At 41.2% G+C, this 26,765-nt stretch overlaps 1 protein-coding gene and 1 non-coding gene across 16 annotated transcripts in view; both read right to left on the bottom strand.

Annotated features, from left to right (window-relative positions):
• The window catches only part of GIT2 (GIT ArfGAP 2), a 52,982-nt gene that overhangs the window by 10,408 nt on the left and 15,809 nt on the right, over positions 1-26,765 (bottom strand). For 2 of the 15 annotated variants that reach the window (XM_030336304.2, XM_030336312.2), the window contains exons 8-16: positions 22,535-22,580; positions 21,349-21,400; positions 17,960-18,032; positions 17,612-17,709; positions 16,491-16,602; positions 11,340-11,482; positions 9,116-9,265; positions 5,172-5,420; positions 3,485-3,574 (exon numbers count right to left, since the gene is read on the bottom strand). In XM_030336304.2, coding sequence (XP_030192164.1) covers positions 3,485-3,574; positions 5,172-5,420; positions 9,116-9,265; positions 11,340-11,482; positions 16,491-16,602; positions 17,612-17,709; positions 17,960-18,032; positions 21,349-21,400; positions 22,535-22,580 — 1,013 coding nt within the window. Of the gene's footprint in view, positions 1-3,484; positions 3,575-5,171; positions 5,421-5,979; positions 6,757-7,423; positions 7,996-9,115; positions 9,266-11,339; positions 11,483-16,490; positions 16,603-17,611; positions 17,710-17,959; positions 18,033-21,348; positions 21,401-22,534; positions 22,581-26,765 lie in introns of those variants that run through there. The other 13 variants (XM_030336306.1, XM_030336305.1, XM_030336308.1 and 10 more) reach the window with 13 other exon arrangements.
• Positions 16,208-16,268, bottom strand: LOC115498857. Its single transcript, XR_003963980.1, has one exon. It is a non-coding gene; the product is annotated as a U7 small nuclear RNA (small nuclear RNA).

The following is a 26,765-nucleotide window of genomic DNA, read 5'->3' as shown; positions in this document are numbered from 1 at the left end:
TGACGCAACTGTGGAGATCAAAAAAACGGTGCACAGATTCAAAAGAGGGATCCTAAAAATGTTTTGGGCAAATGGCAGCATGGCAAAGTACAGGGCCTTCCAGGGTGACAGAATTTGAAGGGGAACACATTTCTCTGAAGGAGACTATGTTAGTTCTGGAGTGTTTAATAAACATAATTTCCCCTCAGTATTTATTTTATCCATAGTGCTTGAGAATTTCTTCATCTAGAACAGGTGTCAGTGGAAGCTGATTCAAAACCTAACCTGATTACCTTGCAAAATACAAATATGAGCGATTTCCACCTTTATACCTGAATTTAATCCAAGTTAATCATGTGACTAAGGAATTTTATCAATGATGCAATAAAATGTGGCTAAAGATACAGCTGTAAACTAAGACCCTTGTTTAAACCTATGGAGACCTTGTAGCTTCATCCAAAAAAAAATGGCTACCACAGAATTGGCCAGTTTTAAGAGTCTATATAAGGTCCAATTATTTGCTCCTTGCTGGTAATGCTGCTTGGCCCTCTGAAGGCCGGATGCAGACAGGCAAGACCGTCAGCCCCAGAGTGGAGAAAGACTCCTTATTCACACCACATTTTGCTTTACTCTCCCCATAGCCTCTCTTCCTCCTCCCAGGGCAAGGGCTCCCTTCTTCTGTGGGCTGAGGTTTTCCCACTTTTCTGAGGGCTCTATTTGGTCCTAGCCACTCTAAGATAAGATACTTGCTAGGCTCCTAAAATTCAACGTGAACTCATACTTCTCCCACTCAAACGCATCTGGCAAATGATTTAAAATACTGGCTTGGTGCCATAGGAGAGTCTGTAAAGCTGAGTTCTATAAAATCTACAACCTTCCAGATCCCTGTGTTTACCACCAGTAAGCAGTTCTACTTCAACCGCTGCCTTATTCTGACCTGGCCTTATGAATCTATCAGTGAGTTACTGACCACTACAAGTGTAGCTGGAAGACCAAAGCTAGGCACTGTACCTAGTGCAGGGAATGGGGACAGCTGGCTCTTCCAGAGGTGATCTAAAAAAAGCTCCCCCAAAACAAGCAAACAAAAATACCCCATCTTACCTTTCACAGGGAATGCTTAATCTTTAAATTTCTTTTCCTTTAGTTTTTATATATGCACATACAAGGATGAGTGTATGTGTGTGCGTGAGTGTGTCTGTACACACACACATGCACACACATACTTAAATGAAATGTAAAAAACTTGCACTTAAATAATTATTCTAGAAAATTCATCCAGAGCTGCTCCAGTGGAAATATCTAGAAAACAGAATTAAACCCAGAGAATCTCACATTTTTATAATCAATCTTTTTGTTTTCCTTGAGGTAAATGTGATAATTACAAATCAAATGCATTACCCCACGATTAACAAAAGCACCAGGTCTCATTTAAACATTTTAGAAGAGTAACAACTCATATATCTAATAAAAGTACTCAGGAAACATTCCTCAAGCACAGAAAACAACATACGGCAGTAACCATCGAGGAAATCAGTTACTTACGGATTCAGTCTTTCATCGTTGTCAAACAAAAGCACAGGACAGGATTTCAAATTAGCCAGCATTTAATTTTATGAAAATTACTGTACACATGCAGAGGTAAGATCAAGACCTATTAGTTCAAAGTGCTGCTCTCTCAAAGCTGTTAGTAGAAAAGTTCTAGCTGGTGCTGGTTCAGTTTACTGAACAGATGTGCAGTTGTCTCTGAATACAGACATGCCATAAATACCTAAACTCATAAAGAAGCAGTCAGGAATAATCAAGATTATCAGTTTCAATGATGTAACTGTTAATCTTGTATAAAACACTGTCTCAGCAAGCAGTCCTTGCAAGGATTCTAAAACTACCAAAGACGACAGACTTTTTAAAAGACAAATCTCCCAGTGGGCAAAAGAGGTCTACTTGACTCTTATTAACAAAATTTCAAAGGAGAGGTTTCATTTCTATTTAACTGTCCCTTAGTTTAACCAAAAAAAACCATAATAAAAACATCGCAGTTCAGAACTGCCAAGACTCAGTATTGTACATCAAGAATGCTTTTCAACAGACTACCTCCAAGTGCGGAAGAGAGCCCCAAAGGGCCCCCATGAGCCATATGGCACCTGCAGTGGGAAAGAACCACTCTGTCATTCCTACTGATGTGGAGGGAATGGAAAAAGGCCCAGTGCAAACCCCACCCTATCTGTGAGGGTAGCTCCTCACACACAGCCACCTTCCCTCCTCTAGGATTGGTTACACTATCCTTCTATTAAAGAAAGAGTGAGCCATGACCTGAACTCAGGCCATCAAAGCATATGCTCTCTCCACCATGATCCCAGCTTACCATCATGCACTCTGTGCAGGAAAGGATTTTTTTTTTAAGTTTTTTTTTTTCTTTTAAATTTAAGTAGTCTCTACACCCAACGTGGGGCTCAAATTCAGGACTCTTGAGATCAAGAGTCCCATGCTTTTCCAACTGAGCCAGTCAGGTGGCCCAGGAAAGGATTTTTTAAACTGATGGTGCCTTTGGGAGCAGGGAGTCCCTAGGACCCTTTGACTTACCAAGAGGCTGGGTGTGGAGAAGGTGCTTAATAGACACTGCTGTCTGCCTACTCTAAAAGAAGCTTACCTGAATCATGTGTGGTTACTGAGAATGTAAATTACACATCCGCAAGCTGGCCTTGACCAACTCATCAAGTGAACAGCTTCATACTAACAGCCGCCTACACCTCCAATGCTGCCACATGTTGCAATCCTGATGTAGGACACAGGGACTGCAACACCTGGGTATGTCAGGAATGGCATTCACATAAAAAATGCAACAGGTTGGGGCGCCTGGGTGGCTCAGTCAGTTAAGCGTCCGACTTCAGCTCAGGTCACGATCTCACGGTCTGTGAGTTTGAGACCCGCGTCGGGCTCTGGGCTGATGGCTCAGAGCCTGGAGCCTGCTTCCGATTCTGTGTCTCCCTCTCTCTCTGACCCTCCCCCGTTCATGCTCTGTCTCTCTCTGTCTCAAAAATAAATAAACGTTAAAAAAAAAAAATTAAAAAAAAAAATGCAACAGGTTAAAAAAAAAAAAAGCATGATGATGTCTTAGTGTTTGAGTTGGTCCAAATATCTGATAACTGTTGCTCTGGACAAATTTGACATGTTTGCCTTGCTACAATATTTAACCAGCAGCCAGCTAATTTTCTGAAGGTTTAAAAAGACCGTATGTTTCAAATAAATGTTATAGGGTGAACTGCAAACACTGTTAAATATTAAGGGAAACTGAGCAACGTTGGGTTAGACCAAAGGGAGACCGCTTCGGACAGACATGCGCGTGTGCGTGTGCCTGCGCGCCACTGTGCTGAGACACCGGGGTGAGCACTGCCTCATGCAGGACAGAAGGGCAGTTAGTGGAGGGACAGGAGGGCCAGGGGAAGCACAAAGCGCCCAGGAGCACTGCCCCTCCTCCAGAGAGCAGACAGGTCAGAGTGTACTTAACCCTTCGGGCGCTTTCATCCCTCGACCAGGAAAGTGTGGAGGGGAAGGAAGGCAGAGACGAAGAGGAGGTCACAAGCGCACTCCTCCCGATCTGGAAGGGGAAAAAGAAACACGCTCGGGGAAAACACAAAACAAACAAAAATCCCTACCACCTACCCTGGCTTCAGCCTGGGGTTTCCTGGTCAAAGAATCCTAAACAGCAACTCACTACGTGAGATCAGTGCTGAAACTTCTGTGACAGGCAGGCTGACTGCCATGTTAGCTGATGACAGGTCCCCAGAAATGTTTACTCCTTTAGTGAGATACCTCCCAGAAATTACTCAGAATTTATAAAGCTACTTTTCTATAAGAGAAAAGAGAACACCTAGCATAATTTATGAATTTTGTCAATAGTTTTTTTTTTAATGGATAGCCTAAACAAGTATTTGTTTTTTAATCAGGACATACAGGAAATGAGAAACTATATAAACGGTTAAGTTGGTTTATGTTATAAATCTACTCTTCAATACAGATACAGAACTTTTGCAATAAAGTGACATCACATTCTAAGTGTTTCTAAAGTAAAAAAGTATACTATGAAAACTGACAAAGTGGCTTTTCCTAACTTTTGTTTTTAGCTAAACAAATATAAGATTCTTCCGTTAGTTCAATGGCATTTCCATGACACCAAATGTATCAAATCAATTGCCTTAGAATGTTTTGGTCCAAACAACTTAAAAACTTGAAATAAAGGAGTCCTAATTACAATATAACATCACTGAAATTTTACCACACTAAAGCTTGACAAAATTAAACTAGGGTTTAATTTACTAGACCATATCCTTTACTCTGCATTTACTCTGAGAATTTTTTGAAAACGCCTATAAAATTTGAAGAAATAGTAACTTTCACATTCGAAACGATAAAGACTACTCTCTGAAAAAACAGAAGTTCCCAATGTCTATAGCGTCCTGTCAAAACACGGGTTTTTAAAAAATAATCCAAGACAGATGTAATATTTGAAAACCTCACAACACAATACTCATCCCACTGTAAAATAAGATTGTTAGCAGCCTGTTACGGAACACAATCTTTGGAATACAATCTTTGTAAAACCAGTGTAGAGTTTTTACATTTCATTTGTGTGAAATGACAAAGCCACATTTTCTCCACCAAGGGGACAAGGGGGTGCAGAAGTTAAGCAGGCAGGCTGACCACACGCGGAGAGGCTGCGGAGCCCCGGGGGCTTCCAGACCTGCCCACCGGGAGGAGCAGAGAAGCACCTTGAATTCTAAGGGCTCCATTTCATAAAGGGGCAAGCGCCTGTCTACCTCAAAGAAGACAGCACTTTTGCTGGTGACCTTCATAATTTGTTTTTGTTTTTAGAAGTGGGGAAGGAAGCTTGTTACAAAGAACGTTCCAGTACTGGCTGGCTGGGAAAGATATTATGGATATGAGGGAGAGCAGAGGGAGAGGAGCTGAACAAGAGCCAGAGTCCCAAACTTTGTTGGGAAACTTTCAGCCAACGGCCCTATCTGCTTGTGGGAATACAAGCATCTGTTGACATGTTAATACAGCAAACACAAGGATAACTCTCCTAGCCTAGTTTGGCAAAGCAGAGACACGGGGATGTGCTGGTTCAGAAGAGAGAAAGCAACGGTCAGGATGGACAGAGAGTGAATAGCAGAAGCGCCAGTGGTGTTACTTACGTGCGCGGGGAAAGGCTGGAGTCTCGTCCTGCTCTCTTCGGGGTGGTTCACTTCTCCCATTGGGAGATATGGTTTCTGACCTGATCCCGTCTCGTACATGGACATGGGCCTACTGCCCCGGGCAGACGGACGTCGCTTTAAGGAAGAGTGGTTGGAAGTGTCTGTGTACTCAGAACCAGTTTGCACCTGATATATATTGGTTGTGGCCTGTTTCCTGAGGTTCGAATTTTCACTCTGGAGTGTTTGAAGCTGAAAGAAATGTTTGGCAGTGGGACGGTGTTTTTCTACAGCAAGCAGAAAAAGCAAACACCAAGTAAACGCATACAACTACCAGCTTTAAACAGTAAGAACAGTAACGGCTAGCTGGGTCGAAAGTTATAGCAACTACAAACGAGAACTCTTTCTCCTAGAATGAGCGACACGCAATCAACTCACTTCATCACTTCAGCAAATTAAACAGCTTAGTTTCTCATTGTGGCAAAGTTGCAGTTTGGACTTTTTAAAAACGAAATGTCTAACTACTTAAAAACTGGTTATGGTGGGCCTGGGAAATGTTTGTGGGCAAGCTGTATTCTGGAGTGTTCTTAGGCTGTTTCAAGCAAGAGTTTGAGATCATTAAGACGTCACTTAGGTAACTCGCTTTTTTCAAATGATTCCTGAGCGATTTGCAAATGCCAAAAATGCCAGCAGACACCATGGAAGCAGCACAGAGATAACCAGGGTTGCTTTGCAAAGCAAGAAAGACAGTGAAGTTCAGCTTATGAAAAATCAGATGAGCTACTGCTTCCCAAAAAGCCAACAAGGAAAATTAGGATCAATAAATTTTTATTGCAGAATACTCTTGATATTCCAAACAATTTAGCACTTTTAAAAAAGAGAGGGAACTGAATCACGGTACGTTTGCTATATTAACATATCACGAAGAAAACTGGAGGCCTATCAAACTACGTTAACATCTTCGTCTGAATGCTCCACGTAGCACGCGTGCTTCCCTCTGGTGATCGGTCATCTTTCCGCCAGGGCCGGGATACCTGGCCTCGCTCTCCTTTGGCTTTTGTCACTCAAAAACGCGACCATGGCAGTGTCAGCTTTAAACACTCTAATGTGCCTGGCACCACCCTACTTTAGTTAGAGGCTGTCACTTGGAGACCCTGATTGCTCTTTCCATTCCTCACATGCAGGCTGCTTCATGGTGTTTGGTGAATTAGAGTTAGGGGGTCAGCAAGGAATCGTGTCACTCCTTAGCGTCTGGCATTTCAAACACAATTAACTGAGTCCAGTCCTGCACAGTGTCCTTCCTCTCTGGTGCTCCTTCATCTTCCATGACAATTTATAAGCTGGGGGTGGTGTAAGTTCAGCTGTCTACTCTTTGACAGAGACTGTAAACTCTGACCAAATTCCCCACCAGGGCCAAGGCTTAAGTCCGCAAGCAAATGTATTTGCACCAGAAGATCATTACTTTCTCAATAGCAAGCCCATTCAGGGTTAGGAGTTACTTTCAATTTTTATTTAGAAAGCACCGATCTGTGAAAAATACACCAATAGTGGCTGCTCCTCTTCATTAATTAGCATCTTTTCCAAGCAACTGTTAAATATGAAAGATCAGATACAAATCATGCTACTTTGTCAACTATAAATATACAAGAACGTTTACCTAACTTTGAAACAAAACCAACACATCTTTGCAAAATAAGCAAATTCTACATACTTTATAGTCATAGTGCCAAATTTTTGTGACAGTCTGACTTACTGCTTCTGCCACAGAAATCCCCTCATTTCTTGTTTTTTTCTATATGTGATCCACTAAAGAATGGCAGACAGATTGCTTCTATACCACAAAGGCTTTCAGGGTATAACTTCTATCTGCGACTTGTTTTCCAAAGAAAGAACAGCTGCAAAGTGATAAGCAGCCACCGAAAATTCCTACATTCCAGGACAGAGGCAGGCATCAGGTGCCTGTCAAACTATTTATTAGAGAGCCCCCATCCTAAAGTGAAATGGACGCAGTGCAGGGAGTGAGGAGAACAGACACATGCCTCTGGATGAGCAACTGGGGTGTCTGGTCATGTGTCTGTGTAAAAACCTTCCCTTAGGGTTTTTTAGACAAGGTCTTGAAACGTGAAACTTCATCTTAACGCTTTTCATGCCTCTAAAACATCCAGCGTGGATTTTACTTGAATGTGTTTTGATGAGCACAAGTTCCTTGTCTTGATTTCAAAAAATTTTAGTCCTCTGTATTTAGAGATGTTCTAGAATAAATATGATTGATGCCAATCTTAATAAGAATGAGATCATACTTTTTGTTTGGAAGGAGTGTAACAGGTAATGAAAACTTACAGATAATTCAATAGTTCCAGAAATCAAGAGCATTTCTAAGAATTGAGGAGATAATCCATGAGCAATGGCAAATAATTTCACTCTGCATTTCTCAAGGTTCAAGACATTTGTTTTCAAAGATACGAGGTTATCTCTGGTGACTTCTATAAATACTAAAAGAGCATTTTAGAAAAAAAAAATGAAAATGAAAAAAAGGTGATGCTTAGCAGACTGATTTATACTGGCAAAGTCGGCATGTTTCAGAAAGAGTCACCTCAACAAATGTATTAGTTCAGTTAATGGGACAAACTATAATTCATTAAATAGAAGATACTTCAGAAAAGACAGAGGAAGTGCAAGCCCTCTATGATTACACAGCAAAAGGGCTCTTGGTCTGCCTTGTTCATGGCTGCACACCAGCCCTAGACAGGGCCAGGCTGGCACAGAACAGGTGTTGGATAGAAATCTGGTTGATCTTCAGGCAGTATTGTAGGTTTGGAGCATTTTTCTAAAAAAAAAAAAAAAAAAAGGTCTAGATCTCAACATCAAAAGAATTCTAGACCAAGACCCAGGTGAGAGTGCACTGCGGTGCCTGTCTTTGACAGGCAGAGGGGACAGGCTTTTTAGTTCTTTGGCCTTCCTTTAGGGAGCGTCACTGGAAAGGGCCCAGTCACAAAGGGAGCGGACCTTGTCCTCTGTTCTTGATAATGATTCTGAAACACTACTCTTCAAATGACAGAATTAAGGCACAGACACATACTTTGTTTTGTTTCTGCTTAAGGGAAGCGTACAAAATCTCATCTTGTAGAGAACTGAATGATGGTAATAGCACCCACAAAGTCTTGGACAGAATTGAGAATTTTTAAAACTTCCTTTTCTTAGCCTTCTCATAAAGAGTTATGTCCATAACCCCCCTCTTAAGCATATTCCTTGCTACTATTAGCCACACTCCTTTTGGAGATTAATATGTTCATATATTTCTCACTCTCCCAAAAAGGAGCGAATGAGAAAATGCCAGACAAATGGGATTTGTACAGCTCTCACTCATGCACATGAAAAATGTTTTCTTGTATTTACTGAGTGCCTACTCTGTGGCAGGCCCTGCTGTAGGCTCTGAGGCCATCATAAATTAGAAGTACCGGTGGAAAACAGAGCGGGGGTGTGGGATGGAGCTGCTGGAGCTGGTGGGTAACAACTGAGACTAAGAGTGAGCAGGGATGACAGCCCCTGCACGGAGTGCTGGTCAGCACAGACACTTGTCCAGGCCTTTTGTCCGCTCTGTCTTCACGGTGTGATTAGTCTTTAGAAGGAGCAATAAACAGCAAGGACTGCATCCCTGGAGGGGCATGCAGATTCCCAGGGAGCACGGAGTAGTGCAAAGGTGGCCGCAACTAGGTTATTACGTGTCAACTACTTGGGAAATTCACTCTGGATTTATTTCCCATCAAAACCACTTCGTCTGAACTCCAAATACACACTGCTTCCAAAAAGACAGCTTGGCCAAAGGTTCTTAGGTCTGTTACAATAACTGCTTTTCTCCCCCTCTGCCCACAAGCATCGTGCCTGGGATTCTTCCTTATGCTACAGGGTTAAAGAGTCAATCATCCTGGCATTTATTGACATGTTACCTTTTTCTGCATAATTCTCAGCTCGTCACTCAAGTTGTTATTCACCTTCATTAGCTGTTGTATCTTGGCCTCAGAAGCCACTAGAGCGTTTTTGACCTCCATAAATTCCTGCACAGTGACTGGTCCATCTGATAAATCTGAATCTAGGCTCTAAAAATAAATTGGGGAAAATGTTCACAATCGGAGATGATGATAACATTCAAGACTCACAGCTAAAGAATTTCTAAAGTCTGACCATGCCAGCTGGACTGCAAAGTTAATCAAACCAAATCAAGCCTTCAGGGAGTAATGCAAAAATAAAACATAAAGGTAGAATTACTGTAATACTTGAAAAATACTAGAGTCGATATTTTCTAACAGAACAGGAGGTGCAGCCCTAAATCTAGTCTGACGATGACTCTCTCAGTGCATTTTTCTGGTATTGCCTGACTTTCTCTTGCCCATTCCTTTTTCTTTAAAGGTTTTAAGTAATCTCTGCACCCTACGTGGGGCTCGAACTCACAACCCCAAGATCAAGAGTCACATGCAACTGAACCAGCCAGGTACCCTCCTTTTCTTTTTAAAAATTCGTTCTTTCAGTAATTCCTTCATTCCAATCTGTATTGAGCATCAGGCAGTGTTCTAGGGACTTGGGATATGTAAAAAGAGAAAACAAAGATCCCTGCTTCCACAGTGTTTGCACCCCAGCAGAGTGGGAGAGAGACAGAAGATGACAAGTGCTGTGGAAAAGAGAATATGGAGCAGGGTAAGGGGCCGGGGAGAGAAGTAGGGGTGAAGTGGGTGCGTTTTAATAAGGCAGGTGGGATAAGCCTTTGGGTAGGTGAGACATGAGTAACAGCCAGAAGGACATTAGTCAAGTGGAAGGACAGTAGTTGAGTGACTGTCCAGAGGAGGAACGTTCTAGCCAGCAGCAGAGCTCAGCTAGAGGGCGTGGGTGTGCAAGGCGGAGAGGAAGAAGCCAGTTGGTAGGATCTGGTCATGACTTTGGCTTTTGCTCTGACTGAACCTGGTGCTTCAGGGACACTGGACAGAGGCGGGTAAGATGGGGCAAGTGACCTCTGCTGTCCCCTCCGCATCCCCTGCATCTGCCAGGGGCTCCACCCTTCTTACAGTCGTGTGAGCTGGACGGCTCTGGACACATCCTCTTTAAGTCCATACCCCGACTGCACACATCCAACTTATCACTGTTTGTCTTCCTGTCCACCTGTTCTCAAACGTTTGCTGAGCCCCTCTGTGGGCCAGATCTGGGGCAAGGTCCTGGTGACTCAGCAGTGGGTGAACCGGCCAGGCCTCTACTGCTTCTCCCTGGGCCCACGTTTACTCTGCTACCAAGATTTCCCTTCCACCCAGACTCTCTCAGCACGGGGCCCGTGGTGGCCCGCGTCAGCTCTTGTCTGGACCTCCAGCACTACCCTACCTGAGTTTCTTATCTTCCTCCACTCTCTGACCCGCCGAGAACAGTACTCCCAAAAGAGAGGAACCCAAACTGCTGACCTTAGCCCTCCTCACCTGCCTAAGAGCTTCTCGGGCTCTGTGCTGTCCGCCAAGGTGTGGACTCTTCAGCCTGGTGTCACATTCCTCTGTGGTATGAGCCCTGCCCTCTGCTGCAGCTCTGAGCTCCACTCGTTTTTGGCTGTCTCTACACATGAGCAGGTTCCTCCAGATGCCCTCTTTCACCTTCCCTCTGCCTAGACCACCCTTCTCTGCCTCTCCACATGCCTAACCCTGTGCGTCCTTTAAGGCATATATTAACTGCCACCCCACTTACACAGCCTCCCCTGACACCTGTCCTCAGCAACAAGCTGCATCTCCTCACACACCCCTACCCCCCAGCTTCCGTTTGTGCTTCTTATGACACTCCGTACCATTGAGAGCAGTTCTCTCTCCTACTAGGCAACTAGGCAGGGAGAGCCTCACAGGAAAGGGACCAGGCCTCATTCGGGAGAGTATTATCCAGAGAAGTCACTCAGTAAACATTTGTCGGAAGAATAAAATGCACTGGTCCCTGCTCACAAGTTTTATAAAGTCACAACTAAAGCTGTGATTTGGCAACAGACTTAGAGACACGGACCCCCTGTTGACCTCACTGGTCTAAGCTGGTAATAAGCCGAACAGTACCTCCAGAGCACTTTTCACAGTGGTTGATAAATAAGGCGATTTTGCAGGAGGAAAGATTTCAGAAAGAAACATGTTCTTCCTTTCTGTGTCCAACATGTCACCTCACCTTCTGCCTATTTGCCTTGCTTGCAGTAGGTTCCAGATCCGTGTCTTCATCTGAGGCCACACTGTCATAGTCCGGCTGGTCATTGTCTTGACTCTCGACACTGTGCTGGTTACTGATTGTTTTCAGTATGAGCTCCACGTTGTCTATCAACAGAAACAAACAACTTTTCTTCAGGCCTAAAAAAACTTTTATCCCCAAAATCCACTGGGAGGATTTTTGGGTTTAGCCATTTAAAGACTAAAAGAAAATGACAGAAATAGCAATGTTATATTCACACCAAAACAGGAATCACAGAGGTTATCAACCAGAAAGGGGCTTACTATCAACTGCATGGAGGTATTTAAGCATCCCTGCAGGCCACTTAGCAAATGTGGGCAAATTAATTAGGTGGTTTAGGAAAGTGCTGCTCAGATTGAGAAGGCAGGCTCCCAAGTTTCTCATTATTCCAGGAGACAGAGCACAGAGCTTAGTTCCAACTCATGGAAATAACACTGTAACTACTATAAGATTAACTGGGATTCTATTTTAATTGTAACTTGTTTACAAGGTAATGACATGGAAAAGAAACTGTTAAAATGGAGCCTAGTGAACTTGGTGCTCAAAGAACAGGCTCCTGGCATTTAGTCAGCTGACTGCCAGAGAGGAGAAAACAACTCAGTGGACACACATACCCATGCCAGGAAGGTATGGCCTACAGGGGAGCAGGGATGATTCCACAGGCTCTAACACGCTTTGAATAAAACATTTCACAAATTATCCAAGCCTCTCCAACTTCTCTCAGTCAACTCAAGCTGACCTCTGATTTCCAGTGTTATTTCTGGTTTGTATCTGGGTGACAAATTATGGTTACTCAAAAGGAATTTTAAGTTTTCAAATTAATATTTAAAATATATGTATCATCTGACTACAGAAATAATACTCAATGCTGGGGTGCCTGGGTCGCTCAGTCAGTTGAGCGTCTGACTCCTAATTTCAGCTCAGGTCATGATCCCATGGTCCTGCGTTGGGCTCTGTGCTGAGTGTGGAGCCTGCTTAGGATTCTCTCTCTCTGTCTCTCTCTTTCTCTCTCGCTCTCTCTCTCCCCACCCCCTTACCCCTCTACCCCACTCACTCTAGCTAAAAATATATATAATAATAATAATAATAGAAAAGAGGCAATACTCCATATAGAATAATGGTAATCACTCCTAGCTATTGATCTATGTTGGTCTATACCCTTCCAGAGTTTTCCCTAAACATATACATATAAAGAGCCAATTTCATCAATAGCAGTTGGTATGGTATAGAAAGTTGCTGTGAAGACTAAATTAGCAAATCCTGAACAAGTGACCATCGTTTCTGTGGAAACACAGGGTTGGGTTCCTGCCAGCCTCTGGTCACATCATTTCTGTCAACCAATCAATATAGAACCTTACTTTATGTGTGTTTCTGTTTAAAGGCACCTTTAGAATATATATCTATATATTTTTACGAGCGCCTGGGTGGCTCAGTGAGTTAACCATCTGACTTTGGCTCAGGTTATGATCTCACAGTTTGTGAGTTTGAGCACCACATCAGCTCTGCAGTCAGCATAAAGCCCGCTTCAGCTCCTCTGCCCTCGTCCCTCCCCCACCTCACTTATGCTCTTTCTCTTTCTCTCCCTAAAATAAATAAACATTGAATATATACATATGTGTTTATTTATATTTATGTTTAATATAATATATATTTATATTAATTAATGTTTATTTATTTATAATATAAATAATATAAATATAAATATAAATAATAATAATATAAATATATTAATGTTTATTTATTTATTTTGAGAGAGAGAGCGCACGCACATGCAGAGGGGCAGAGAGAGGGAGACTGAGAGAATCCCAAGCAGGCTCTGTGCTGTCAGCGAAAAGCCCAATGTGGGGCTCAAACTCATGAACCATGAGATCATGACCTGAGCCAAAATCAAGAGTCAGACACTTAAACTGAGACTGAGCTACTGAGGTGCCCCTAAAAACACCTTAAAATGTTTTTTTGTTTTTAATGTTTATTTTCGAGAGAGAGAGGGCAAGGGAGGAACAGAGAGAGACACACAGAATCCAAAGCAGGCTCCAGGCTCTGAGCTGTCAGCACAGAGCCTGACGTGGGGCTTGAACTCATGAACCGTGAGATGATGACCTGCAGAGCCAAAATCAGACACTTAATCAACTGAGCCACCTAGGCGCCCCATAAAAACACCTTTAATATACATTGTCGATTCATTAACATTGAACTGACAGCGAACAGCACTATCCAATTCATGTGCGAACGAACCTTATCTCACACAGGTATTTTCTCCATAAGGCACATCACAGCCTCCTTGTGCTTAGGAGCCCCAGAGAGCACTTGAGTACAATGCCACGGGCCCATTTTAAGCAGCAAAATCATCAACAAAAGGCACAAAAATGTAAAAATGTGGTACTAAGTAGACCTAAAAAGGACACTTATTAACAATATGAGAATTGAGACAAAAAGGCAGAGCACGGCCTAGTTCAGTTTCAGCTGGGAATGTGTGTTTTGGGTGACTCAAATATTTTGCCACTCTGCACATGTCCACGAGTTTCCATGGGAGTACTGATGTTGAGGTTACAGATAAATTTCAGTTAACAGATGAATTTGCAAATATGGGATCTGCAAATAACGATGGCTGATTATGTATTTACACAGTACTTCCCATGTGATATATTCACTTGCACATATGTATGTGTATAAATGGTCTCCTTACAAAACTGCGATTACACTAAACCTTTTTTAGAAAAACTGATTTATTACATCACTCTACATTCTTTGGGAAAAAAAAGGTTGCACTACTAAAATATATTCAAATTCTCACTGCTTACCTGTTGCAAACTGTTACCTGTTTCTAATGTTTTCAGTGTTACATATATGTGTAACATCTTTGATTATTTACCCTCGTGCACTCGAGAAGAAAGTATATTCTGTTGCTTTGGGATGCAGAGTTCTAAATATATCTGATCCAATGTCTCATTCAGGGCCCTTGTTTCTTTATTGACCGTGTGTCTAGATGATCTATCCATTTCTGTAAGTGGGGTGTTAAAGTCCCCTGCAATTACCACATTCTTATCGATAAGGTTGCTTATGTTTGTGAGTAATTGTTTTATATATTTGGGGGCTCCGGTATTCGGCGCATAGACATTTATAATTGTTAGCTCTTCCTGATGGATAGACCCTGTAACTATTATATAATGTCCTTCTTCATCTCTTGTTACAGCCTTTAATTTAAAGTCTAGTTTGTCTGATATAAGTATGGCTACTCCAGCTTTCTTTTGGCTTCCAGTAGCATGATAAATAGTTCTCCATCCCCTCACTCTCAATCTAAAGGTGTCCTCAGGTCTAAAATGAGTCTCTTGTAGACAGCAAATAGATGGGTCTTGTTTTTTTATCCATTCTGATACCCTATGTCTTTTGGTTGGCGCATTTAATCCATTTACATTCAGTGTTATTATAGAAAGATACGGGTTTAGAGTCATTGTGATGTCTGTATGTTTTATGCTTGTAGTGATGTCTTGATTATTTACCCTCAAGTTAGCTAGAAATGGAACCACCAAATCAAAGAGTAAGTACATTTTGACATTTCAAATTTACATAAGGACCTTTACCACTACACCTTTGCCAAAATTTAGTAAATTTCCTTAGAATCTGCTTATTCCTGTTGAACTAGTAAAATCAAAAACTGATGTCAGTTGATGATTACTGTCTTTGGGGAATATGATGCTAACTGAAAACTTAATTTTTATAGTCTGTACTTCTTCCGTTTAAATGCTTTAGGGGCGCCTGGGTGGCGCAGTCGGTTAAGCGTCCGACTTCAGCCAGGTCACGATCTCGTGGTCCGTGAGTTCGAGCCCCGCGTCAGGCTCTGGGCTGATGGCTCAGAGCCTGGAGCCTGTTTCCCATTCTGTGTCTCCCTCTCTCTCTGCCCCTCCCCCGTTCATGCTCTGTCTCTCTCTGTCCCAAAAATAAATAAACGTTGAAAAAAAAAATTTAAATGCTTTAATAATAGGGGCACCTGGGTGGCTGAGTCAGTTAAAGCATCTGACTTTGGCTCAGGTCATGATCTCCCGGTTCGTGGGCTTGAGCCCTGTGTCAGGTTCTGTGCTGACAGCTCAGAGCCTAGAGCCTGCTTCGGATTCTATGTCTCCCTCTCTCTCTGCCCCTCCCCCACTCACGCTCTGTCTCTCTTTCTCTCTCTCTCTCTAAAATATAAATAAACATTAAAAAAATTGAAATGCTTTATAATAAAAAACATATTCTACGGGCACCTTGGGGGCTCAGTCAGTTGAGTCTACTCTTGATCTCGGCTCAGGTCATGATCTCACAGTTCGTGGGATTGAGCCCCACATCAGGCAGGCTCTGTACTGACAGCATTGAACGTGCTTGGGATTCTCTCTCCCCTTCTCTCTCTGCCCCCACCCCCCCACTTGTGTGCACACACCTTCTCTCTCTCTCAAAATAAGTAAACTTAGGAAAAAATGTATTATATATAATTAGAAAAAAACCAGTAAGTATAGAGTAACGGGAGATGGGGAAAAGTGTGTTCCTAAGCACAGACTCAGGACGCTGAGCTACTGAACTAGATGCAACAGGGCATCTTGGAAATGGGGCTTGGTGCTCTCTACAATTTTAAACCACAACAATTCTTACTGAAGACATCTAAAGTTTATAGTAACAAGTTTTAATTATTTAGAACTCAGTTTTGTATGTAAGCAACAGCAGGTAAGCTGTAATATCAATTAAGAGGGTTGATTTTCTTATGCCCTTTAATAAGATCTAAGTCAGACTTTTGGGTTAATTTCAGGATGCATTTTTTGTTTTTTTAACTGGGAGGAGTTGGGGGGTTTCCAGTAAGGCTGGAAAACCTGACAGACAAATTCTAAAAGAGCTGTAACACTCCGGATGCAATTCTATAGGAAGATAGGTGATCTAAGAGGAAGAAACATATAAGGTAAATTTGAATAGCAGTTAGTAACACTGAAATATTTATCATTCATCAGGGCTCAAAAAAGGTAAACTTTTCATTATGACTGCTTTAATTAGTTTGTCATTTTAAACTTAACACGTGTGTCAAGTTTAGAAGACCAAAGAAGCAAACATTTAGTGGTTTGAAACAGTTACCTTTTGAACCAGAAAGAGGACTGCCTTGCTGTCTCCTCTTGGCATCACTGAGAATGTCGATGACCAGTGTGGCAAACTCATGGGCGTTAAACCGAGCTAGTTTCTGTCTGCCCTGAGTGAGAAAATAATTGGAAATATTTCCACATGTGAAAACATATGCGTCAATATTCACATAAAACCAGTTACACTATCGTCAGATTTCAGCAGACTTCCAAACATGATCAAAGTACCACCGCAGGTTAATGGAGTCACACATCAATGTTTTCCTTGCAAATAGTCTAGAACCATCTACATAAGAGAACTAGATACCATTTAAATTCTCACAGTGCACATTTCTGAACAAAAACAAAATGTTTCTACCTGATGCTTTTTTCCATTACAATTCAATTTTAGAGTAGACCCAATAATGAAAAATTTGGAAGAAAACTGTAAAACTTCAAGGTAAAGTTAAAAATGCTGGGAACTGCCATTGCCATTAATCAATAAACATTAAAAACCCTTCCCAATTTACTCAACTTTTCTCCTCATTATGGGTGCTTAGGCTGTTTTGAATGCTCTATTATTTTATACAGTGCTTTGAAGAAAATCACCGTGCACAATTCTTTGTATTTTTATTTTACTAGCATATATTCCCAACTAAAGATTTCTGGTGTGAAAGGATGGACTTAATTTTGAGGCTTTTAAAATCAGTTAACAAACTGACTTTCTGAAGTCTACAGCAACAGAAACTCTTACCTGCAGCATCAGAAAGCCCATTTCACCATACCCCTACCAGCTTCAAGTATCCTTTATTACATTCTTTATTAATTGGGTTGATGAAATTTTCATTAATGCTTTCTTGGATCACTAATAAGGTTAAACATTTCTTCACATTTGTAAGCCATTTATATTTCCTTCGTGAATTGTTTCATATTCTTTGACAGGCTTCTGTTTACATTTTTTGCTTTTCTTACCAATTTCTTGAGTTTTTTGTGCGCGCGCGTGTGTGTATATATATAAAGGACAGTTAACATTTTAATCAAACAAAAATGTAAAATACCTGTCCTGGGAAAATGAAATACCATGTTATCAGCCATTCTCCAAATAACACTACCAGTTCCTTCTCAGATTTGGCCACTTGCCTGATTCCGTGTTGAAGAGTACTCAGGATTGACCGGAAGGAAGGGGACGACAGTTGTCTCGGTTACCAGGGTGCTGTGGTTTTGCGTGGCAAGCCAGACTAGCCAGAGGAAAGAGCCAGAGATAGAATCTTATCACCATGGGTGCGCCACCGCCCCTCTGACAGCCGCGGCTCCCATGTCATGAGGGAGACTCAGGGAAGCACACTCCGAAACCAACATACACAAAAGTAAATGTCGACACACGCATCATCAGGACAGGAGAAATCAGGCAAGTAAAACACTGAGGTGGGCAGCTTGTCACTGCCCACTGACAAGAAGCTTATTAGAAAAAGCCACGTGTTCAGTCACCTGCATCAGTCTCTCGCCTGTCAACTTCATCGTACACATCCATGGCAAGTTCTTCAAACAAATGATTACTTAGCTGCAAGTAAAAAAATATCAGGAACACAAGGGACAAGGATTAACACTAGCAGAATGAGTGGGCATTGTGACTTATTCACCCTTTGATCTCCAATGTCTTATCCAAAGCCAGTGCTTAGTAAAATACCGACTGTTAAACAGACAATAACATTTCCAGAACAGTACAGCTCCTCTAGAAATTTCTGCCTCCCACAGCAGCCTCACTCCTTTGTAATAGGTAGACAGGGGTGTGCTATGAAGGAGTAAGAGGCATCTGAAGTGCACAATCTCAAAAGTAGGGTCCAGTTCTCCACTCTTCGCGTGACATCACCCTTTAAAGTCCCCCTCTTCTGCTCGTGAGCAACTGCCAGTGCCTCTGAATATAAAGAATCCTAAACCCTTGATGGGATAGAGACGCCAAAACATGCCATTCTGAAAAGATAAAACATGCCACCGCACAAGCTACCACCCAGACTTCGGCAAGTCTCTGCTGTATTCTTCAGTAAGCAGGCTTCCAATCCCCCAAACCAAGTGTCCCCAGCAAAAAAACACCTGTCTATACTCAGTACATTGTGCAGTGTTGGCCAACAAAACAATCTCCACACTGCCTGGAACGCCTGCCTGGCGGCCACTGGGATAAACAAGACACTCAGGGTCTTCCTCAAGCCACCTGAGGCTAAGCGTCCACCAGGTGGCTCTAGTTCTCTGCACTTTTCCCCTCATAAAAAACACCCAGATGTTTGATGGCAGTCACTTTTTAGTTGACACTGAATGTCTTTTATTCCTGACCGTATTCCTTACGTCCACCCACAGTACCTGGCACAGAGATGGGGCCCAGGAAATATCCAGCACACGCTGACCAGAAGGTATTTTATGTGGCAATTTAAAATGCTGGCTACACAGACCTTGTGAGAGCTTGCTAAAATGAATACAATTGCTGGATGAAAGAAGCAGGATATAAAATCCTATAATTATGATTGAGCTTCCATTAAAAAAAAATGATAGGCATATGAAACGAGAATTAGAAGAAACATATCAAAATACTGTGCCTGAATCCATTAAGAATACAGTGAATGAAAAGGATTCCCCTTGTCCATTTTCCAAATTTTCTCTAGTGTGGTTAACTTATATTTGTAATTGAAAATAAGCTCTGATAGCGTTTTGCTGGATAAGGTGACGAGCGACTGGAGACCTAAACTTGCATCACAAATATCGGTCTCTTTCCAATAAGGGGCTACAAGCTAAGATTATTATTACTGACAGTAACTACAACAGCAATACTGAGGGCTCACACCTCAGGTACTGTGCTACTGTCATCATATTAATACTCATGACACTTCTGTGCAGATAGGAACTATGATCATCCCACCCTACAGACAAGGAGATTGAGGCCCAGAAATTAGCAGCTTGCCTAAAGCCACAAAGCCAGCAAGTAATGGACCTGAGATCCAAGTTTAAGTCTCTCCAAATGTTAACGCTTAACTAATTCAAGAAACACATTAGTCTAATTATATTTTTCTCAGTTTCTTATCAGGGAGGGAGATACTGTGGGACAACCACTGAAGTGGCACTGATCAAGCTGTCCCTTGTGAGGAGACCACTGGGTGGGGTCAATAGGTATTGACAGCAGCCTGTCTCACTGAGCAGTTCAGATCTGCAGCCACTGATGGATCGTAAGTCCTCTTTCCAGGAGAGGACACCACAGCGCACAAAGGCTAAGGAGCTTGTCAGAGATGAGCTCTCTAACTGACCAGTCTGACCACAGCCCAGGTTCTTGGGATCTGTACTCAACTTTGTTCCACATATTTGTCTAGTGCCTGCCACATGCTAGAGATATTACAGACATAACCCCACCTTTATGCGGTTTTCAGTCTAGCAAATGTAGGTTAGTTAAGGGAGCCTGAGTATTATCTATAACGTCTGAATTATTTAAAATAAAAATTGGCTTATATACTCTTAAGTAATTAAAATGAAATCACAGACTATTTGGTGCTATCTGATTCCAAAGGTTATCATCTTAATCATGCTACCATATGACCGCCTTAATTTAAGAAAGGTGATAAAACACACAGACACACAAAACCACAGATACAGAACACAGAGACACCAGATTGCATAAAATACATTTATTTCATATCACAAATACTAGTAACGATAGACTCACTTGTATGTCATATTCAGTACTTAGTATTATTTGGAGCGCTAGTGAAGAGGAACGAGGAGAAAGTCCTACATTAGGGGAGAGGTGCAGCTTCAGAGTCAGGCTTGGGGAAACTTCACCTATACTGTCAAGGTGGTCAGATTTCAGTTACTTGAACGACAAAAGGGCTGGAAGCTGGGGAAGGAGAAGACTGCAAAAAGACAGGATTCCCGAGAGAGGACCTGAAGGTGGCCTTAGAGAGTGTAAACCCAAAAAGAAACAAACACTTGCGCTTGCACACATGTGTGCATGCACACACACGCACAAACACACACATGCATGTGCGCAGGTACGCAGCGGGAATCAGATGGAAAGCAGAGCAAAAACTGAATGGTGAGAACTGGATGACACTCTTTGAGGTGAAGAAAAGAAGTTAGGAATCTTGGTTCAGATCCAGAGGGCTGTGAGGACAGCCAGAGGCGGGAAATCTGGTGGTTACAGTGGTTGGGGAAGCACCCTGGTGAGGCTTCAACTGGGGGGGGGCGGGGGGGGGGGGCAACAAAGGGAAAGCGCTCCCAGAGAAGCTGGCTGGTCAGGGTCCTGACTAGGGCTGAGGTGGGCAGGCTGGAAAGAAGTATGCAGACCGAAGGGAGCTGGGTGAGCTCTGAGTGCACACCCGGGGCAGGACCACCAGCCCTCGACAGCATGCACTTACAAAGTTCTGATGAATGAAGCGGGCTAAGCAAGACCATGATACTGGCGGCTGGACCCCAGATGGCAGCGGGTGGAGCTGCGGTACTCACCATTCCAGTACCAAATTGTGCCATTCCCTAGTGTGCTATAAGGCTACCGGAAGGAATCCTACGAAGTGTGTCCCGCTTACTGTTTTACAGGGAGAGAAACTAAGGAACTCTTATGAAAAGAAACAGCTTCCTAATGTCAAAGGCACAGTCTTCACTTTGAAAACGACAGAGAAAAAACGCCATTACTTGAAGCAGAGCCAATAAATTGCATCTACTAAACTTAATAGTACTTCCCATCTTCTTCTCTACATACTCAGTGCTCTGCTTCTGATTTAACAACATCTGAGAGTATGAAAAGTCATCTGATGTAACAGGTAACGGGCTAAGGATAGGAATTAGCAGGATGCATGAACTGAACTCCACACTGAACTTCACTAGGAAACAGAGATACTCACAGATTGAAGCTTCTTCTTAGCAGCTTTTGCCAATTCAGACAAATCCAGGCTGCTAAGAAAATGTACAAAACTAATAAGCACATAAATAAAAACCATTTTTGTGAGCTTGGCAGAAGATTAAGATAGTCGAGGCATCAAGACATTAATTACAGTTCATGGACATGGTCAGAAACAAAAATTCTATAGCCCATTAGAGTTAGTGAGAAAACTCTGAACACAAAAACTTGTAACTCCTTTTAGAAATATCATGCTCAGGTAACATAGTAAAGGGAAAAATAATCACCGGATAACTAAAAGACAAAAACTACTGCCAGGCTAGTCGCCAACCCCTTTATGTGAGAAGTCACAATTCTTAAAGTATTAAAAAAAAAAAAAAAAAAAAAAAACACAACAGAAGGAAATACGCAAAGGGCAGAATGAGAAAAACCAGAAGGGCAAGATTACATCTAGAACAGCAGCTAATCATTTCATAAACTCTTGACAGTATTTGTGCAAAGGTAATTGGTTAAATAAGAATTTCAAGTTCATTCCTGCAGCTGTGAACTCATCTAACCTCACAGACCAGGGGTAGGCAGATTATAGCCCATTTTTTTGTTCGGTTCCTGAGCTAAATGTTTTTACATTCTTACATGGTTTGGGAAAAAAAATCCCAAAACAAAAGAAAAATATTTCATAATGTGAAGAATTCTATGAAATCCACATTTCAGTGTCCAGAAATAAAATCTTCTTGCAACTGATATGCCCTTCATTTACATAACATTCACGGATGCGTGCATCTACAATTGGCAGAATAGTTGTGACAGAGGCTGTGTGGCCCACAAAGCCTAAAATATTTATTATTCAGCCCTTAAAAATTTTGTCAGTCATGGTTATACACAAAGAATATCTTCTATTACAATACAGAAATATTCTGAGATATCTATAGACACAATACACTGTCCCAACTGGCTAAAATTGGGACATCCCTAACTCCAATTTTCTTACTAGTAAATTTGTTACGTGTACTCTTTCAAGCTTAAGTTTTACATGGTGGTTTACTTACAGCCGTCTTATTTCCAAATTGTATAGCCATAAAAGAGAAAAATGTATGGGCTTTGTTAAATACAAAATATAATACACTTAAACACTATACAACCAAGGAAATAACAGTGACAGATAAAATTGATTGGTATTTCAACAGCCTTACCTGTCTGCCATTTGAGGTATTATAAAGTGCTGTCCATTTTTGTGATCTGAAAGAGAAATCAAGCCAAAGTTTTGGTCATACAAACACTGATAGGATCTATAAAGAAACACCATAATTATTTTTTCAATTTACATTTTGCAATTAGCATTTTCTCATCATTAGGAATTATGTGGGAGGGGCAGAGGTTGCCAGTTTGGCTACAAACTCCCTAAGGCCTGGCCAGTAGCAAGAATCACAGTCCCATTTTCAACTGATACAAAGGTCCAGACACCATTAGGCAGAAAGGTTATGTTCACGTTAATCCTACACTTCATCCATCCCCAGTATAACTGATGACCTTTAGTTACGGACAGAACTTGTGGGGAGCTGAATAAGCTCAGAGCAAGCTTCCATCAGCTCTCCATGTGGGATGGGGGAGCACCCTTGGGGTCTTGTGGCTCACCTTCAAATTAATCAATTAGCATAAAACCATCAGGGCTGAGGCAGGCGGTCTTGGCAGATCCAGGCAGGGCTTAATGACCTAGTCCTCACCTAGCTTTTGGAGGGCACTGATCACATGCCAATGAATAAAAAGCCATTCTATGCATTCACATATAGGTTTTTGTGTAACTATCAGTCTTTATTTCTCTTGGATAAATAGCTAGCAGTGGGACTGCTAGGTTGTGGAGGTATTAGGTCAATGTGTGCACAACTTGGTAAGAAACTGCTAGACTTTTTGACAGAGTAGCTCTATCATTTTGTTTTCCAACCAGCAGTGTATGAGAGTTACAGTTGTTTCACATCTTCCCATTCAGATTGCCAGTTTCTTAGGGGTTTTTAAATTTCAGTCATTCTAAAAGGCGTGTAGCGGTACCTCACTGTGCTTTTAATTTGATTTCCCTAATGGCTGATGATGCTGAGCGCCTCACTTCATGTGCTCATTTGTCATCTGGATATGGTCTTTGCCCCGTTTTTATAGGGCTGTTTGTTTTCTTACATTTGAATTTTATATATTTAGGTATAAATATTCTGGATCCAAGTTCTTTGTTGGACATGTGATTTCCTAGTATTTTCTCCCAGGCTGTGGCTTGTTTTTCACTCTCTTAATTACAGTTTTTGCAGAGCAAAAGCTTTCAATTTTGACAAAGTCCAATTCATCAGTATTTTCTTTTATGGATTGTGCTTTTATGTTACATCTAAACACTTCACCTAATGCAAGATCACAGATTTTCTTCTAGACATTTTATAGTTTTACATTTAGATCTATGATCTATTTTTAGTTTTTACGCCAGTGTGGGAGGTACTGAAGTTTCTACTTCTGCACATGGATGCCCAGTTCCTCCAACACTGAAAAGACTATCTTCCTCCACTGAATTGCCTTTGCAACTATCCAAAATCAACTGAACATATTTGTGTGTCTACTCCTGGATGCTGTCTACTGTTTCAAAGACTTGTATGTCTGTCTCTTCACCGTCTGAGTACAGCAAAACTTGACAGCAAGAGTTAAAATTGGATGGTGTGATTCTGCCCACATTCTCCTTCTTTTGCAAAATGGTCTCTTGGCTATTCTAGTTCCTCTGCCTTTCCATGTAAATTTTAGAATCAGCACATCCAAGTATGCAAGAAAATCCTTGAATTACACTAACTTTACAAATTAATTTGTAGAGAAATGACGTTAACTCTATTGAGTGTTCCAACCCATGAAGAGTTCTCTTTCCACTTATTCAGGTCTTCCTGGATTGCTTTCAGCATTTGGTAGTTTTCAGCATGCAGATCCCACAAATATTTTGCCAGATTTCTACCTAAGCTTCCAATGTGGAGCTATTATAAATGTTACTGTTTTTCTAGGTTCAGTCTCCAATTATCCAATGCTAATCTACAGAAGTATGATTGATTTTTGATTGCTTCCCTTGTATTCATTCTGCAACCTTGCTAAACTCACTTATTTGTTCTAAGAACTGTAGATTCCTTGGGATTTTCAACATAGAAACCATCTCATTTATGATGAATTGTATCTGTTTCATTCCAATCTATATGCCTTTTGTTTTTCTTGCCTTATGGCACTGGTTAGGATTTCCAGAGCAATGTTGAATAAGAGTGGTAAGAGTAGACATCTTGGCCTTGTTTCTGATAGTCAAGCAAAAACATTCAATCTTTCGTCATTAAGGAAGATGTTAGCTGTGGGTCTCTACTGATACTCTTTATCAGGTTAAGGAGGTCCTTTCTATTCTAAGTTTGCTCTTTTCTTATCATGAAAGAATGTTGAATTCTGTTACATATTTTTCTGCATCAACTGATAAGATTGATGACTTTTTTCAGTCTGTTAATGTGATAAATCACATTAAATGATTTTCAAATATTTAATCAGTTTTGGCATTTAGAAACCTTACTTGGTTATGATACATATATAATATACATATATATGGTCGGATTTGATCTGCTAATACTTTGTTGAGGATTTTGGTGTCCATGTTCACGAGGGCTATTTTTTTGTGCTGTTTTTGCTGGGTTTGGTACCAGGGTAACGGTGGCTTCACAAAATGACTTCAGAGGTGTTTCCTACCTTTTATTTTCTAAATATCATGCAGAATTAATGTTATTTCTTCTTCAAATACTTGGTAGAATAGTTTCATTTAATGTGCAAAACCTGAAAAGTGAATTCCTAACACTTAAAAATACCCATTAAGTATCATAATTGCAAAGCTAGCAAATCACATGAGTCATCAAGCGTATCTGTTGTATAGTTATATGGCAACACCACTTCAGCTAGTTCACAGTACTTAACAGTGAAATCATCTGGGTTGGGGTTTTCTTAAATGGAAGTACAAATTCAAATTCTTTAAAATGTAAGATTATGGATTTACATGATCTCTTACATGATCTCTTTCTTATTGGGTGGTGGTTGGTAGTTTGTGGTTTTCAAGGAATGGTTACCTTTTTTTTAAGTTTATTTTGAGAGTGGGAGGAAGGGAGAGAGAGAGACAGTGAGTTCACATGCATGAGCGAGCAGGGAAGGGGCAGAGAAAGACACCGCGTTGTCAGTGCAGAGCCTGACACAGGGCTTGAGCTCACGAACCGTGAGATCATGACTTAGGCCAACATCAAGAGTCTGACACTTAATCGACCGAGCCACCCAGGTGCCCCAGGAATTGGTTAATTTTATCTAAGTTGTCCAATTTGTGTGCATAGAATTATTTATAATATGGGTAGACCTTTATCAATTTCATTGAAATTTTCAAAGAATCAGCTTCTGGTTTCATTAATTTCTCTCTACTGCTTTCCTTTTTCAATTTCATTGATTTCCACTCTTATCTATTATTTCCCACCTCCTACTTGCTTAGAGTTTATTTTACTCATCTTTTCAGATGAGTAAGCAGTAAGAAACTCATAGTTTCTTAAGGGGAAAGCTTAGGTTGAGGACCTTTCTTGTGTTCTAATGTAAGAATTTAATACTATAAAATTTCCTCTAAGCATTGCGTTAGCAGCATCCCTTAAATTTCGGCATGTTGTACTTTCATTCATCTGAAAGTATTTTCTAATTTCCCTTAAGAGTTCCTCTTAGACTTATATTTAGAACTGTGTTGTTGGGCACCTGGATCGCTCAGTTGGTTGAGCATCTCACTCTTGATTTTGGCTCAGGTCATGATCCAAGGTGGTGGAATCGAGCCCAGCATTGGGCTCTGCACTCTGTGTGGAGGCTGCTTGGGAATTCTCTCTCCCCCTGCCCTTCTCTAACTTGTGCTTTCCCTCTCTCTAAAAATAAAAAATAATAATAATAAAAAAAAAGAACTGTGTTGTTCATTTCTAAGCATCTGGTTATTTCCAAGTTATATTTTTATTATTTATTACTAGCTTAATTCCATTATGGTCAGAGAATATACTCTGTAGAATTTTAATTCTTTTATTTATTTTTAAGTTTATTTATTTTGAGAGTGAGTACTCACGTGAGCACGAGAATTCATTTTATTCTGAAAATGTTAGGCAGAGCATGCTATAAATGTCAACTAGATGCAGTTGGTTGACGGGTTTCAGCTTGCTATCTTTGCTGATTTTAATTAAATTAATTTATTTATTTTAAATAGGCTCCATGCCCAACATGGGACTTGAACTCATGATCCCAAGTTCAAAAGTTGCATGCTCTACCGAATGAGCCTGCCAGATGCCCCGTATCTTTGCTGATTTTCTATCCACCAGTTCTGTTACTAAATGAAGACTGCTGAATGAATATCCAAGAATTGTGGATTTCTCCTTT

The sequence above is a fragment of the Lynx canadensis genome, chromosome D3, assembly GCF_007474595.2.
Source record: "Lynx canadensis isolate LIC74 chromosome D3, mLynCan4.pri.v2, whole genome shotgun sequence".
In the NCBI taxonomy this organism is placed as follows: Eukaryota; Metazoa; Chordata; class Mammalia; order Carnivora; family Felidae; genus Lynx; species Lynx canadensis.
The sequence above is the reverse complement of the archived record's forward strand: the minus strand, read 5'-3'. Positions and strand labels throughout refer to the sequence as shown.